The 17,711-nt window shown below is 37.5% G+C and overlaps 1 protein-coding gene across 1 annotated transcript; it reads left to right on the top strand.

The window, feature by feature from the left end:
• The first annotated feature begins 2,270 nt into the window (after positions 1-2,270).
• Positions 2,271-16,538, top strand: LOC129281340 (mitochondrial import inner membrane translocase subunit Tim23-like). The gene is made up of 7 exons (XM_054917280.2): positions 2,271-2,672; positions 7,700-7,764; positions 8,341-8,434; positions 9,379-9,460; positions 10,315-10,373; positions 12,303-12,413; positions 13,155-16,538. The coding sequence occupies exons 1-7, from the start codon at positions 2,588-2,590 to the stop codon at positions 13,268-13,270; spliced, it is 612 nt and encodes a 203-aa protein (XP_054773255.2). The 5' UTR covers positions 2,271-2,587; the 3' UTR covers positions 13,271-16,538.
• The last annotated feature ends 1,173 nt before the right edge of the window (positions 16,539-17,711 follow it).

Consider the following 17,711-nt stretch of genomic DNA (forward strand, 5'->3'; position numbering starts at 1 on the left):
CGGAATGGCATTAGACTAAATGAAGATAGACCATGTGGTGAGTGGACGAGTTGGCAGTGGACGAATTTGCAATTTACCGCTTAGATTAGAGATAAGAAACATTTAAATTCGAACTTTGTTGTTTAAATTATTTTTAACAGTGTATATTTCAATTGGATAACTAATCTAAATATTAAAGGAAACATAATAAAGATAACGAAATCAATATTGCGTATTATAAATGGAAGAAGTACGTTTTCCAAACAATCAAATTTGACTGCATGCACCCTCCCCCCCCCCCCCCTAAGTACGTCACTTCAAATGGAGCTCCGGATGGATGACTGAAAGGACACGTCCACCCCAGCAAAAAGTTGATTTGAATAAAAAGAGAAAAATCAAAGAAGCATAACACTGAAAATTTCATCAAAATCGGTTCTCTGTAAAATAAGAAAGTTATGATATTTTAAAGTATTGCTTAATTATTTCACAAAATAGTTATATGCACATCCTGGTCAGTATGCAAATGAGGAGACTGATGACGTCATCCGCTCACTATTTCTTTTGTATTTTATATGAAATATTCTAATTTTCTCCTCATTGTCACGTGAAACAATGATTAATTCCTGGCTGAGCATGTGGAATTAGCATTGTTTAATATGTTTAAGTCAACTTGGTCCTCATTGTCAAATTGTAAAAAATGAATTATTGTATAATTCAAACTAAAAGAAACAAAATAAATAGTGAGTGAGGGACATCATCGACTATCTCATTTGCATGTCACTGAGTTGTGCATATCACTGTTTTGTGAAAAATAAGCGAAACTTTAAAATGCCATATAACTTTCTTATTTTACATCCGATTTTGATGAAATTTTCAGCGTTATGCTAGTTTGATTTTTGTCCATTCATTCAAATCACCATTATTCAGGGGTGGACTTGACATTTAATAGCTCCGCCCCTCGATCTCACCCTTATTGTTGCTTTATAGTACCAGACCAGGGGTCCGTTGCAGAAAGAGTTGCGTTTAAACGCAAGTAAAAAAAAAATCAATCGCAAGTCCTATCTGCGCTCTGTTGATCGGTTGAAAATCAAGTTGCACATGATTTTTAGAGTTGCACACAGCAAAAACTGTGGTGTTAACCGGTGTACATAGAGGACCACTCACACCAGTTTTTTTACTCCGGTGTTAAATTGATGGTGTTAGTTTAACACCTATAGGTGTTATTAGAACACCTTTGGTTGTTACATTTACACTCTTTGGTGTTATGTTCAATCTCTAGGGTGTAATTTTAACACCTCGGGGAGTGGTCCTCTATTAACACCAACTGGTGTCAGTTTTAACACCACAGTTTTTACAGTGTATAATGATAATGATTGTCCATGTTGTATTAGGCCTTATTTGCATATTTTATCATGTATAACTGTGCTTTTTTTATTTGTCTATAATTGTTTTTGTTGTTTCTTATTTCTATTTTTTATGATTTCTCATGTAATTTCTATTTCTAAAACTTTTGTAATTATTATTTTGTTCCTGACTATATGTCATCCCGTGTTTAGGCCTATGTTTTCACTGTACTGTTTTGCTGAAAAAACATCCTTGCTGCTGAAAGCAGGTTTTTTTACATTTTGTAAATACTAGGGCCTAAATAATCATAAATGCAGCACATACATTTTGTTTTACTCCTTAATTGTGTTATATCATAAAAGATGCGAAATTTGGTTTACGTGTTATAAATTAATTAGAGCCACCTTTCATCATGTTGATGGTAACATCTAACTCGAAAGATCAAATAAAAACATAAATAAACACATTGAAATCATGATTATGCAAATTAGTTGGAATATTTTTCCCTGTTTGGGGCGAATAATAATGAAATATATATTTGAAAAAAAAGACAGATAAAATATAGATCGTCAGACAACATGGACAACATATAAAATTGCCTCGCATTATGATAATTTTTTAAGTGTTCATGACTGGAGATTCTCGTATAATACCTTTGTACAAAAAGAAAAATGAGCATTATAGACACAGGGGTTTCTTTGGTCTAATGCCAATTCGTCCAAGTCCAATTAATTCGTCTACTAATTTTGGTCTACCATCAGTTCCTCCACTATAATCCATATGATCCAATCGCCATTTCGTCCACTCACCATTTCGTTAATAACCAGTTGGTCCAAAAGCCATTTAGTCCATTTACCATTTGGGCTAATTGAATTAAGTGTTATTGGGCGAAATGAAAAATGGGTACCGTACAATAGCCTAACTGGTTAGGAGACGAAATGGTCATAGACGAAGTGATTATTGGACCAAATGGTTATTTGACGAAATGGTTGTTAGACGAAGTGTTGACGGACGGAATGGCATTAGACGAAATGAAGTAAGACCATGAATGGGCAAATTCCCAATAGACGAATCAGCAGTTAACCGACGCAGATATTCATCTGACGTTAGTCATAATCCTTTATAGAAAGAAATTCTTCAAATTGGCAATAGCCAACCTGCTTGAGCCATGCCATAGTTGCCGGATACTTTAATTCTTTACGTAATGAATTAATGTCTGCCGGTGAGGAGTCGCTGACGTAATCGTCGATTTGTAATTTAAAAAATGGACCAAAATTCGTTCCCATCGTCCGGTCTGTTTGGTTCATATGGAGCTTATTCATCTAGTGATCCATCTCTAAACATACCAGGTATTTTTGTCCCTTTTTAACTCTCTAATAAGACTGAAAATATATCATCATGATCATGCACGGCAGAAGCAGCACCGAAATTAGGGCGCAAGCTTGCGGTGTACGGCATGCCTGATGACCAAGTGCCCGGTGCTGGCCGGCTCTGGCCTGGAGCCTGAGGTGTCCCTAAACGAAACCTTGCCTGGCTTGGGCAGCCTGGGGCATGGTTTTGGTCGGTTCGAGTAAATGTGATTGAAGATTAAGACATTAATTGCTTCAATATTAACAAAGGGAACTGGGTATCGGTATTGACTTATTGTAATGATTAATTTAAGGCCATGAGAAGTAAGGTATTAGATTTGCGTCCGAAATTTTTTCAAATGACATGAGGCTTTTTTTCATTGTTCATTATTCATTATTTACATGACGTCATCCAGCTACTGCCGAGAGCCAATTTATGAATGAAAATATAGTGTGCATGCGCATTGCAAGCCTTCCATAGCCCCACTGCACACATTATTCCACCAAAACAAGTGTGCAATTCTCTATCACATCGTACCAAAATCGAACTAGAATTTCACTTTCCTATATTTTATATGAATTATGAAAGGTATTCTCGGAGGATCTATTTTCTGACCGATACCGCACAGGTAAGTGAATTTCGATTACTTCTTGCTTTCGGTCAAAATCTTACGAATTAGCGTCGATATGGCATCATGTTCGTTGGAGTTTGTAGAGTCTATCGCAACGTGTACAAAGTCAATCGATTTCCGGGTTTCGGAGCGTCGCGTGAATATGCATGAAATTGCGGACTCTCGATAATTTTCGATCAATACTGGAGCGATCCGATCACGAACCAAGACCATTTCCCGCGTAGACAATGTGACCGGATATCGTTATCGCTATCGATACTTTCGCACGCAGTCCGAAGGAATTATTTTGGCGACACGTAGTCATGACGTGATCTGCGCGATTGGCCAATCAGCGATCTCCGATTCGCTGGAGCTGAGCCGAGACGGTCTATCCGTTGTACACAGTCTATGGACAATTCGAAGGTGCATTGCATGCAGGTATACCGTATGCACGTCAGAAAGTGCGTGAATAAACCTTTACTGCCCTGCGATGATTTGGAACTCGTAATTTCGTAAAGTAATGAATTTTTTTATTAAATAATGAATTTTTTTTGAAATAATGAAATTTTCATGCGGGCGGTTTTGGAGCATGCGGGCGGTGGACGCAAATCTAAAACTTTCATTCTCTTGGCCTAAGGAAAGGAAAGTTTTGCTTGTAATGTTGTAAATCGGATCAAAAATCAGATCGAAAATCGGATCGGCAGTTAAGCTTCTAAAATCGAAATCGAATCGAAAATCGAATCGGCGATGTTTAAAAACAAAGGAATACATCAAAATGTTGTTCGCGGTCGCGCGCATCTTCCTGACAAAGTCACAAAGACGAATGCATTGGAATGGAAGTCGCCAACATGCGCGATCGTTTGGAACATGTTTTAAAGCCAGGGGTTTTGAGGTGTTATTGCTTTAAAATAAACCGAGTGATTTTTATTAGAAAGATAAACGAAAGACGCATCTTCCGAGCAAAGGCGCAAAGGAAAATAAAATGAAAATATTTCTCATAGATCACAGGTTAATGAACAGTCGGCGGGACATCTTTTAGAAGTATTTTTAGGTGCTAGCGATTTAGAATTATTGGAATGATCTCTTACGACGCATCATCTTAAAGTCGCAAGTGCAATTAAAATGAAGTAGAAGACGCAAGCACGCACGATGATTTGAAATATGTTATTAAAATGTTTTGGGTAGCTAGCATTTTCAAATCAATTTGAAGTTCACGGCGGAGTCCGCTATCACCACGAGGTTGAAGAGAAGATATCTATCATCATAAAGGGGGTAAGAGAGTAGCGCAGTGAGCTCCGTCGGTAATACGACCTTTCAAAGTTCACGGCGGCATCCGCTATCACCGCGAGGTTGAAAATAAAATGAGTATCATCATAAACTATGTAAGAGAGTAACTCAATAAGCTCCGTCAATAGTACAGTCTTTAAAAGTTTATGGCGGGGTCCGCTTTCACCACGAGGTTGAAGAGAAGATTTATATCATTATAAAGGGGGTAAGAGAGTAGCGCAGTGAGCTCCGTCGGTAATACGACCTTTCAAAGTTCACGGCGGCATCCGCTATCACCACGAGGTTGAAAATAAAATGTATATCATCATAAACGATGTAAGAGAGTAACGCAGTGAGCTCCGTCGGTAATACGACCTTTCAAAGTTCACGGCGGCATCCGCTATCACCACGAGGTTGAAAATAAAACGTATATCATCGTAAACGATGTAAGAGAGTAACGCAGTGAGCTCCGTCGGTAATACGACCTTTCAAAGTTCACGGCGGCATCTGCTATCACCACGAGGTTGAAAATAAAATGTATATCATCATAAACGATGTAAGAGAGTAACGCAGTGAGCTCCGTCGGTAATACGACCTTTCAAAGTTCACGGCGGCATCCGCTATCACCACGAGGTTGAAAATAAAACGTATATCATCATAAACGATGTAAGAGAGTAACGCAGTGAGCTCCGTCGGTAATACGACCTTTCAAAGTTCACGGCGGCATCTGCTATCACCACGAGGTTGAAAATAAAATGTATATCATCATAAACGATGTAAGAGAGTAACGCAATAAGCTCCGTCAGTAGCACAATCTTTAAAAGTTCACGGCGGCATCCGCTATCACCACGAGGTTGAAAATAAAATGAGTATCATCATAAACTATGTAAGAGAGTAACTCAATAAGCTCCGTCAATAGTACAGTCTTTAAAAGTTTATGGCGGGGTCCGCTATCACCACGAGGTTGAAGAGAAGATTTATATCATTATAAAGGGGGTAAGAGAGTAGCGCAGTGAGCTCCGTCGGTAATACGACCTTTCAAAGTTCACGGCGGCATCCGCTATCACCACGAGGTTGAAAATAAAATGTATATCATCATAAACGATGTAAGAGAGTAACGCAGTGAGCTCCGTCGGTAATACGACCTTTCAAAGTTCACGGCGGCATCCGCTATCACCACGAGGTTGAAAATAAAACGTATATCATCATAAACGATGTAAGAGAGTAACGCAGTGAGCTCCGTCGGTAATACGACCTTTCAAAGTTCACGGCGGCATCTGCTATCACCACGAGGTTGAAAATAAAATGTATATCATCATAAACGATGTAAGAGAGTAACGCAATAAGCTCCGTCAGTAGCACGATCTTTCAAAGTTCACGGCGGCATCCGCTATCACCACGAGGTTGAAGAGAAGATTTATATCATTATAAACGATGTAAGAGAGTAACGCAATGAGCTCCATCAGTAGCACGATCTTTAAAAGTTCACGGCGGGGTCCGCTATCACCACGAGGTTGAAAATAAAATATATATCATCATAAACGATGTAAGAGAGTAACGTAATAAGCTCCGTCAATAGTACAGTCTTTAAAAGTTTATGGTGGGGTCCGCTATCACCACGAGGTTGAAGAGAAGATTTATATCATTATAAAGGGGGTAAGAGAGTAGCGCAGTGAGCTCCGTCGGTAATACGACCTTTCAAAGTTCACGGCGGCATCCGCTATCACCACGAGGTTGAAAATAAAATGTATATAATCATAAACGATGTAAGAGAGTAACGCAGTGAGCTCCGTCGGTAATACGACCTTTCAAAGTTCACGGCGGCATCCGCTATCACCATGAGTTGGAAGAGAAGATATCTATCCTCTTAAACATCGCCATAGATAATACCGCGTCTTTCTCCCTGAATAATGCGACCTCTAAATAGCTAGCACCTCAAAAACAATCTTGAAATATGTTCTGAGCGATCACGCACTGTAACCAGATCTACGCCGATTTTTTATTTTCGATTTTTTCCTTCAAGGGGCATGATCGAAGATCGGCAAGTGGAATGGAATCGGTTGCCGATTGCAAAATCGGTTACAAGCTTATTTGCTTGTGCAGTTTTGGTACTTTTGGCTTTGTGCCTGGCCCTTGTTGTTGGAAGTTATGACGGTTGGTGTGATTGTGAAAAGTCTGATTAAATTTAAAATCCCGGAAATTAAAGTTCAAAGCAAAAATTAGATCGATATCTTTTAATGAAGTAACATTCAAATCTCTAAACAACTCGCAATATTGATAGAATCTTTAAAAAAAAAAACCCATGCCAGTAATTCAATCATTTCTGGAAGATCTAGTTTGATTTAGTAGATACATGTACCGTTATATGATCCTGATCCTGAGGTCCACTCACACGTATTGTGAGGTTTGCTATCTTTATTACAATTGATTAAAAGATTGTTCCACGCCATGAAATATATCATTTGAATTAAAAGAATTCTTTTGAAAATAACTCCCTCCATCTACATGATCTAGTATTACATTAATATTTTATCTATAAAAAAATCCACTAATTTTGAAGAATTGCATGAATGCCCATTAACACGGTTTTGAGTGGGATCACCAGTAGAGCGGCTGGTCCAAAACAAGGATATCCTCATAAACTTAGACAAATCATGTCTTGATAAATTGAGATTGTTCTTTATCATGGGGACAGTTTTTTTTTTCACTTGCCCCTGCGGGCCATAGACGGCAATTATGGGGATTGAGAGTGCTAAAATAGATTCAGTGACCTCAAATCCTCCCAGTTCACTGTCTATTTTTCACGACTTGCCGTCTTCCAATAATCTTGTTATGACACATGATATGTTTACATTGACTAGCGCACTTGATTGGTGTCGGCACTTGACAGGTGAATAAACTTTCCTAGATTTCTTGCGTGGAGAAATCTTTGAAAACCGAGACAGTCCCTGTAAACTGGGACGATCCAAATTTTCTGACCAGCGTCTCTACTGATCTCTTTAATATAGGGAAAGCGGACATTAAAGCTGCGGAAATTTGAATTTTGCCCATCCTTTTTTTACTCTCTAGGAGCCTCCTGGCTAAGCATATATGTGCACAGCTTTTTGTATTAATCTTGTTATTCCTTGTTTCTTTGTCCTTGCTACATAGTCACGTCAGGAGCCAGTGGGTCCCTCTCTCCCTACCTGAATGTTGATCCGATTTATCTAAATCAGGTAAGTAAGGGAATCCAAGTCCAACCTAAGCTTTGTGTGTGAAAGAGAAAAAATATAATGTTGAAAGTATGAAGGAATGAGAAAGTTACGGGTGTTTGAGAAATGCGATCACTAAAGGACTTTGTAATTCTCAAATTGGCAGCTTGATGAGCCACTTTTGATGAGTGAACAAAATTTTTTGGAATTTGTGGATTGCTTGAAATAGGCACTTATTAATATTAATTATAAAGGGTGGTACAGAGAGAGAGAGAGAGAGCATATTGTTTTAGGTCCTTTATTATTATGGTTATAACTTATATTTTTGGTAACTTTGGGATATTGGTTTTTTATTTGTGTCAATTTAGAGCCTACTTATGGATTTGAAATCAATATTTTTCCTCTTCTATTTTAGGGTCATCAACCTGAATAGACTTATCATTTTAGAGCCTATTTTAGGATTTGAAATGGAGTAAAAAAAAAAAAAAATTGTTGTCACCTAATTTAGGCAATTCACAGTTCATCAACCCGATAGACTTTTCATCACTTTAGAGCCTATTTTCGGATTTGAAATGGATTTTTTTTTGTCTCCTATTTTAGGGCGATTCACAGTTCATCATCCCCAATGGGCAAGCTAGAACGAGAGGCAGATTTGAGCTGGCTTTCTCTCAGATTGGTGGTTCATGTCTGGCAGGTTTGTTACGTTTCATTTTCTTCTTCTTTTGTGATCTGCTACCACTTCAAGCCCCGCCCCCCCCCCCAAAAAAAAAAAATCTTAATATTCTTTTTAATTCATCTTGTGACAACAATCATATTCAAAATGTACTGGTATTCAGATATTCTGGTTGCTTAGTAGTAAAGTTTTATTAATGAATATTGATACTAAACCAAGGCATGTTGGCTCAGTGGTAGAGCATCCGCCTCATGAACGGGAGGTCGTGGGTTTGATCCCCTGCTGAGTCATACCAAAGACTTAAAAAATGGGACCTTCTGCATTCTTGTCAGGCACTCAACGTATGGGAATAGAGAAGGGTAATAATAACGTATGTAACCTGTCACCCCAAAACCAACATTAAGTCTACCACAGTGAATATTGAGATTTTTGTTGAGCTTGAAAATTCACTTCCTAAGCTTTCAAATGTTCAAATTGACCAACAATAACCATTAAAAGTACTTGATTGAATGCAGAGGAAATTCAGCAAGAGCTTAAAAAGATATGGAGAAAACAAGGTTTGAAGTTTGGGGTTCACTCGAGCATGAGATGTGCATACTGTGTAATCTCAGTGAAACTTCCAAGCAGTCTGAAAAAGTAGTGTCCAAGAAACTCATGTATGTTTTTTTTTATTCAGCTTCACGACTTCAAATTTTCACAGTATGAAGAAGAAGAATTGCTCTTTCAGATAAGCTATTTTTGTAATATTTGGTTTGTGGAGACTAAATTAATCTTTTGGCTATTTACAGAGAACCTTACCTGGCGACTTATTGGTGGTTTTGGGGTGGTATGTCACATATAATGCAGGGCTGCTGAAAGAACAGCTCACAGCTGAGAGTGGCTACCATGGGTAAATTATTATTTGTTTATTATATTAATGAATAATCTAGGGGTTGAACTGATTCAAATTTTTTCAACGGTACTAGGTGCTGCATATGGTGCTCTGAACGGCCTGCGTATATCAGGTGCTGAGACGAAAGAACTTGCCGGCAGAGTACGGATGTCACAGTAAGTCATACTTGAAGTCCATCCTGGCCCCGTCTTACAGAGAGTTGCGATTGATCCAATAAATCTCGAGTATATGGAAATCCATCATTGTCATATGTTTTTCTTTAGGAAATTTGCTCAATGTCCTTTGAAAACAAAGAGAAGCATATTGAATTGTCAAGAAATCAGTGAATGTATGAATATACATCATTTCTAGAATTTTTTAAAACAAATATGCATTTTAGATATTCCATAGACGTGGTTGATCGGATCAGTCACAACTCTTTGTAAGGCAGGGCCCAGAAACAACTTTTGCTTTGAACACATGTTTGATGATGGGTGCATACTGGTCTGTTTTAAGGACAATGCTTCATATACATGTACATCTACAGAGCTGCAGAGAGTAGTACAGATTTTCTGTATTTAGTACTGAAAAATGAGAAGAATACTGATGGTTTCATACAAAATACTGACTTCCAAAGTTTCAGTTTTACGTGCTTTCCTATGGCATTCTTTGTAAAATACTGATTTTCCTCACCAAAATACTGATTTTCAGCTTTAAAAATACTGAAATGGTCTTGTTCAGGTTGGCAACTCTGCATCTACCCCCCCCCCCCCCCCGACAGAAGCACACATCGTTGAAGAATTTGAGATTGTTTCTTACATGTCGTGTTTGTTTTTAAAGATTATTTGAACATATTGCTCATAAATCTTTCAATTTACATGTTTTGTTCATATCCTTGTCAGATTGTCTTTTAGTGAATTTAACTAATAACTCCTGAATCTTATCTATATTCAGGATGTTTTGTCCATATCCTTGTCGTTTCGAAAGATTATTTTTGTATTAATACTTTTCAAATCTTCTTCATTTTCAGAATGTTAACACTGGTCACGAAACAGGGAGCCTCCTCTGCAAATTCAATAGGAGTTGTTGGTAAGTTGTACTGTAAAGATGCATAAATGATAATATTTGCTGGCAATTCCACATGAGAAATGCAATCACTTCTGAGTTTATACTCGGGCCATGGTTTAACTCTTTGTGAAGAAAACAATAATAGTTATTATCATCTATAAAGACCGCTTTAGTGATGCATTAGAAACGTATATTTTGGTCTTCATCAGTATCAGAGCGTATCCCTAAAAACGACTGAAATCCGACCTATATCCCATAGGCTCCTGTACCAAATTTGCCATTAAACATGAGACCATATTCAACAGTCTAGTGCGCATGAAAGCAATGCGATGCGCAACATAAGAGCACAATGACACTCAATGACGTCATAATGAACTACATGTACGTCGCGTGTCAATGACAAAATTGATCTTAATGAAGTGATGATCCTATTATGTGATTAGTTATGACTTGTTCAATCAAAATTTTCCCTCTTTTTTTTTTTTTTTTTTGGGGGGGGGTGGGATAGATAATAATAATATTGAATGGCTTTATTTCATGGAATACCATTAAAGGTATTGTTTAACTTTGTGAGCAGCCGATTTAAAAAAATCTCAAACCAAGATGAAACATGTGTACAAGTGCATGTATTAGAACTAATAAACCCTGAAAACAACCATTATTGAGAATGAAAAGCTAAAACTACAAGGCAAATCCCGATTTTGTAAATAGGCGTCTTATAGTACACATAAGTGTATGGGATGAAATTAAGATGGTGTTTTCGGTCACTTTATATTTCAATTTTTGAAGCACTAAATAATTATTTTCAAACGCAATTTTTTCTGGGCTTCATTTTTGTAACATATCACAGACACAGGTGACAAGTGTGACCTTCTAGCTCAGATTTTTAAAAAGTCAAACCAATGTTAACCAATCACTTTAAGTATTCCTCTCGTTAAGGCCAATATTCCACTCTTCTGCGATTCGTTGAATATTTCTGGTATCCCACTCAGAGCCATCCGAAATGATTTAAATACCATGTGCCTTCTACCATGTATATGGTTGCCCCTGAAGGAACGCATAGTCTTTAAAATCCTTCTTTTGATTTTTCATATAGTCATTGGAACTTCCCCCAGTTACAATAGGTCTTTGATGCATAATTACCAACCCTCAAGGAATTTACGATCCTCATCATCAAATCTCTTACAAATTCCAGTTGCTAAGAAATCATGCGGGGAACGGGCCTTTGCTCATGCAGGGCCTAGCCTGTGGAATTCTCTCCCACATAGTTTGAAAACCCAGACTTCAGTGACCACCTTCAAGGGCAACCTGAAAACATACCTGTTTAAGAGTGCTTTTTGATAGACATTGATTTATTGTTCAGACATGTATTATACGTAAATAGTTTTTGTTGTTCTGCTCTGAAGCGCCTCGAGCATCTAATCAAGATGGAAAGTGCGCTATACAAATCTCATGTATTATTATTATGGGCTATTCCACGGTTACTCACGTTACATTTGGAGACACCTTGACTCATACTTGGAGCTGTAACTCCATTATTATTGATAGGAACTAAACATCTCTTTATTACAACATAGTACGCAGTCTGACTATCCTTTGTATAAAAACAAAAAATTTCATTATGCTCCTGGCAAATCTTTGAAATGTGTCGGTTACTCATGTTACATGATTTGGACATGCATAAAATGAAAAGGGAAAATAAGAGAAAAGTGTCCTCATGCAAGGCTTTTATGAAAGTTGATTATATCCATTTCAAAGAAGTATATTAGGGAGACAAATTTGTACATAATTAAAAAAATAAAGAACACATGGTTTTTACTAGGGGTGCAGATAAAGTGGTTACTCACGTTACGGTTCAGATGGGCTATATGTACAAAGACACATTGAGCTCATGTCCACCAACCTATGGAATTGCCCCTATAATTTTATTTCATTCTTTCTTCATGACAGCCCTTATGTACACTATCTTTGGTATTGGTCTTTCATGGAGTAGAGGAACAGATGATGAGATTAACACATTGGGTGCTGCAACCATGACTGGCTTACTTTATAAATCTTCTGGTAAGTGCTTATAGACAGAAATTATAAGCAGTAAACTGTGCTCTGTCCCTTTAAGCCTCTTTCAAAGCTCAGCAACAATTTTCCTACTGTTCAGATTATGATAGAGTTCAATTTAAAAATGGTTCAACTTGATGTTTGGCATACCTGAAAAGGTTAATAGATTTTGATCTGGTATTATGGTCAATTTTTTTTATATATTGACTATTGTATTTGATCTAGTTATTTAAAAAAAGAAATTTATCAATTAATTCAGTTGCATTATATTCATTTATTTATTTAGCTATTATTATTATTATAACTGTTATTATTGTTATCATTATTATTGTTGTTATTAATAGTAGTAGTAGTAATAGTTGTAGTAGTATCGTTGTGAATTATATTATTTTGAAACTCATTGTTGTTCATTTTTCTTTCTTGTATTATTATTTTTTCTGGGGGGAGGGGGGGGGGGCAGCATAGGCGGAGGAAGCGGGGGGGGGGGGGACGTGTCCCCCCCTAAATTTTAGGTGGGGGGGACGGACCCCCCTTAATTTTTTGTTGATAACCTTTGTTTTTTTTGTTTTGTTTTTTTGCTTGTCAAAATTTGTTTGTTTGGCTTCCACCGCCAATGTGGGGCAGTACATGTACATGTTTTCTTCCTTTTTTTTTTCGTTGTTGCTTTTGGGGCTTGGATAGGGAAGATTGGTTTATATGTAATCTTGTATGTCATCAATTCCTCTTTTTGTTCCTTCCTTTCTACAGCTGGAGTGCCCAGAATGCTTCGGGGCGGAGCCGTCGGCCTGACCCTTGCTTCAGCCTACTGTTTGTACCAAAACCGAGACAAATTGACGTCGGTTGGAAGCAATACACAGTACTAGATCGCCACCGGAGCTCTGATAGTTGAACTGTATTTATTGACAAAGACTCTATGATGATCTATTTGTGGACATGCCTCTTCTGATCATGGATATCGTGGTTTGGAATATTATCGATGCCAAGGAGTTGAGGACCCTGTCTTACAAAGAGTTGCGATGATTTGACCAATCACAAGTATGAAAAGCCAGCAACGCTTGCATCTAGAATGCATACATGTGTTGAAAGTGTTTTCTGAAGCCCAGGGCCCCGTCTTACAGAGAGTTGCGATTGATCCAATCAATCTCAACTCTGCCTCCTTTTCTTTGGGTATCATGTTATGCAGAAGTCGGTTCATAAGATGAAGTCGCCATCCTATTTGATTTCTTGTTAATATCTGAAACATTGTACAAGAGGTCTAACGCTCTGTCAAGGTCTTGAACCCACAACCCTCCTATTGTGAGGTCACTGCTAATCCATTCTTGCTTCAACCGAAGATAATGCAGCTTTGATCAGTAACGTTATTGGCGCTGTATCATTCGGCTCTAAACAAGAAATTGACTGAGATTTGTGCGATAAATATACCTACTGTACATCCCTTGAAAGTGGAATACATCATCACTTTGGCAGTCTGGTTTGTTGTGATGTCTGCACAATACCCATAGTCCACTGTCAAGAGATACATGTCTGCCGCCCTCTCTTGTCGAAAAAAATATTGAGTATCAAATTATAACGATAAAGATTGACTTGGGAAGTGCATAACAGATAGAACCTCTCTCAATGCACTTTACAGTGGAAGACATATATTCACATAGTATAAAACAAAGTTAATGTAAGAATTACATACAAATTTGTAATAAATTAACAAATCCAAATTCATTAGGGTGGATGGAGCGTATAACAAGAGATTACCAGTATCCCTAGATGAGTAGCGACATTGGCATCTGAATTTTTCTGGACCCAAAACGATGTTTATTCTCACAATTCAAGAAGGGTGGGTGTTCTTAATAGGCTACTTGGATTGATGCATTGCGCAATGATGGACACACTTTGGCATTCATATCTTGAGTCGGCATTTTTCTATAATCAAGGTACGCTTGTCGAGATTAATGATGGGCGCCATCATATTCCAAATTGATATGGAAATGTCATACACGTATGATCTTCTTTGAGGGCTTAAATTAATTGATCAGTGGCTCAAATCTTTTAATTTATACTTTTTTTCTAAGTTTTTTGATGGTGTTACTGACATTAACAACTTACAGGGGAAGTTCACCCTGACAAAAAGTTTATTCAGAAAATAGCAGAAAAAGATATTGCCGAAAGTTTGAGAAAAATCAGTCAAAGGATTGAATGGTTATTAGAATTTTAATTGTTTGATTTGTGACATCATATGCGAGCAGCTTTCCTACATATCGTATGGTAAAAAAATTAATGAATTGTCATTTTCTCAGATAAGTGATAGTGTTTTACTTTACCTTCAGTATATCAATAGACAAATCATTTCACACCCGTCCCTAAAATGAAAACAAAAATAAGTCATCACGAATCATAAAAAAACTTAAATTTATACATTTTATATTAGATAACATATGGGGCAGCTGCTCGTTTATGACATCACAAATCCAAAACTTAAATTCTAATAACTTTCTTAATCTTGAATGGATTTGCATCAAACCTTCGCCAATATTTTTTATTATTGTTTCTGCTATTTTAGCAACAAACTTTTCTTCAGGGTGAGCTTCCCATTTAATAAAATGGAATTTACCATTCCTGTTTTGTTTTCACTGACGGGTTATTTGGCTAGAAGGGAAATGGAGAAACAAGGAGACTGAAATAGAAGGGCAAAACGAAAGAGGAGGGGGAGGGTGTACAATTTTTTTTCTCCATTTGACCTCTTTGCCCCTTTTTATTTCCGTACCACAGGCGACATATTTTGAAATCTTTGACTCTTGAACTTGTTATTTTTCTTCTAAATCTCACCACAATTTTAATACAAAAGATAGAAATTCTGCTTTTTTAGCCTATCCTTGGACTAAACCCTGCAACATTGTAAGGGCAATCATCATTTAATAAGCCAGTTTGTAGTTCCACTCTGCGCACGATCAGAAGATTCTGTGCATGATCAGAGGAAGGTCATTTGTACTAAAGTGACATGGTGGTTTAAAATTTAATGAGACAAGCACCAAATTCGATGTCTTGATTATTCATATATTCTTTTGAATTGTGTTTTTCATTCACATCCACAAAAAAATGCATCCACGAATGACTGGTATATTTCACAGTTTGCCAAGTACATTGTACAACATCCTCTAATATGCATTCAAAGTAGAAATGCAACAAATAACTTCATAGAGTTTTCATTGATGTGCTATTCTAGTCACCTGGTCTATTCAATTTCTTCATCCTGCTATGTAAGGCATGCATACATAATATCTTGCTTTGAAATCTACCTATCTTAATGAAAGAAATGAAAGGTCATTTGACCAAAATTGTCCCAGAAGTAACTACGAACTGGTCTATTGCACCACGCTCCACAATTTTTCTGATTTGTTGCATATTATTCAATAGCTGTATGATTCTGAGTTGTATCCTTGATGGAATGAACCCTATTCTGACTTGAGGAAGAAAATGTTGGAAAAATGGGAAGGAAAGGGGAACGGAGAGAGAGAAATATGTGTTTCATTAAACTGCATTGTAGAAAAGAATGTATGAAACAGAAAAGATGCAAAAAGAAGTGAAACCTACAAGAGGGTGACATCTTCCTCTATATTGGGGGGGGGGGGCATCGTGGTCTAGTGGTTAAGACTCTCGTCTTTCAATCTGAAGGACATGGGTTCGATTCCAAGCCATGGCGCGTTTTCCTTCAGCAAGAAATTCACCCACATTGTGCTGCACTCGACCCAGGTGAGGTAAATGGGTACCTGGTAGGAAGAGTTTCCTCAGAGAGCTGCGAGCTCCAGAATCGATAGATTAGCTAGCTCCGATATTACCCCGACTAGCTAGTAGACCAGCTAGCCAGGGTAATAAAGGAGCGCCTCGAGCACCAACAAGGTGGATATGTGCACTATACAAATCTTATATCATTATTCCTAGTTTTGCTGCCTTTATTTTTATTCCTATATTCTCCTATTCAACTGACCCAGCCGTCCTTCACAGGACCATCCACATGGTGAATAATTAACCTCTACCATTTTACTGCTTTTGAGAACTTGTTTATATGAAATGTAAAATCTCTGAATGAAACTGATATAGGATGTTGAATAAAGGTTCTGGCCTTATATGTAAAAATGATGTATCTTAGACTTTTTGTGTGGTCAGATTGTTCAAACCTAGTCTTTACTCCATGAAGTCCTTACACACTATGGCCCGCATTCTGAAGTCGGGTTTAACTTAGACCATGGTCTAACTCTGTGCTAAAATTATGGGAAGCCAAAAGTGTCAACATTTTTATCAAGTTGTATGTTTCTTATGTTTACTGTGCTCTTTCCCGATTCATCGATGGTGAAGACAATCTATTTATACTTTCTAGACAATTATGAATGATTTGAGAGCCAAATGAGCTGAAATATGATATCTCTACCGTCAGTGATTTATGTAACAATTGGCTATCCATACTGAAACCATAACTTTAAACCTGAGTTTAAGTTACACCCGACTTCAGAATACGGGCCTTTAAGTCTAGAGATTAATGATTTTTTTTTTTTTTTTTTTCCACATTTTAATTACAAAAATGAGACAGTTATGGAAAGGCAGAACAAGGAAAGTTAAAAACAGGGGCGGATCTAGGATTTTACTGGGGGGGGGGGCATATTTGTACAAAAAAGGTTTTCCCTGCAAAATGGAGGCCATTTTGTTCCAGGAAACATTTGACAAGCAAAAACAAAACAAGGTTTTCACTACAAAGGTAATTTCGTGCAAAAAAGAGAGAAAAGTCCTCAATTGCGTATGCTTGACATATCCCCCTTTAAAACTTAATTTTGTTTCTTTCAAGGGGGGGGGGGGGGCACAGGCCGGATGTCTCCCTACCTGGATCCGCCAGTGGTTATAAGGAGGAAACGAAGATGGACGGATGGGGTTTGGCGGTAGGAGATGGGGGAGGGGGTCAGAGCAAAACGTGTCAAAAATTTCGAACCCCAAAATATGGGGCGTATGGGGCAACATTTACGTTCAAGTTCAAGTTCAAGTTCAAATTTATTCAAACCAATCAAGAACAGGAGACATATCACATAGTTTAACAAAAATGAGAATACATGATAGGTTTGGGACCCCATAGAAGCAGAGCTTGTGAGAGGGGCCCCTTATAAAGTACATTACAACAATAATGAGATGAAAAAAATATTTACAATGATAATCTAAAGAGTAAAATAAGAAAATACATACAAACACAACACGCACACACACACACACAACACACATGGTCTATCAAGAATCAATTTAAGATATTTTGTAATCTTTCAAATAAAT

This window comes from Lytechinus pictus, chromosome 18, assembly GCF_037042905.1.
Source record: "Lytechinus pictus isolate F3 Inbred chromosome 18, Lp3.0, whole genome shotgun sequence".
Lineage (NCBI taxonomy): Eukaryota > Metazoa > Echinodermata > Echinoidea > Temnopleuroida > Toxopneustidae > Lytechinus > Lytechinus pictus.

What these genes read in the sequence shown, in the direction of transcription:
- LOC129281340 (XM_054917280.2), top strand. Translation starts at nt 2,588, where the DNA reads ATGGACCAAAATTCGTTCCCATCGTCCGGTCTGTTTGGTTCATATGGA. An exon ending in GGCAGAGTACGGATGTCACA is followed by an intron (nt 9,461 to 10,314) that starts GTAAGTCATACT and finishes CTTCATTTTCAG; the next exon opens with AATGTTAACACTGGTCACGA. An exon ending in CTTACTTTATAAATCTTCTG is followed by an intron (nt 12,414 to 13,154) that starts GTAAGTGCTTAT and finishes TCCTTTCTACAG; the next exon opens with CTGGAGTGCCCAGAATGCTT.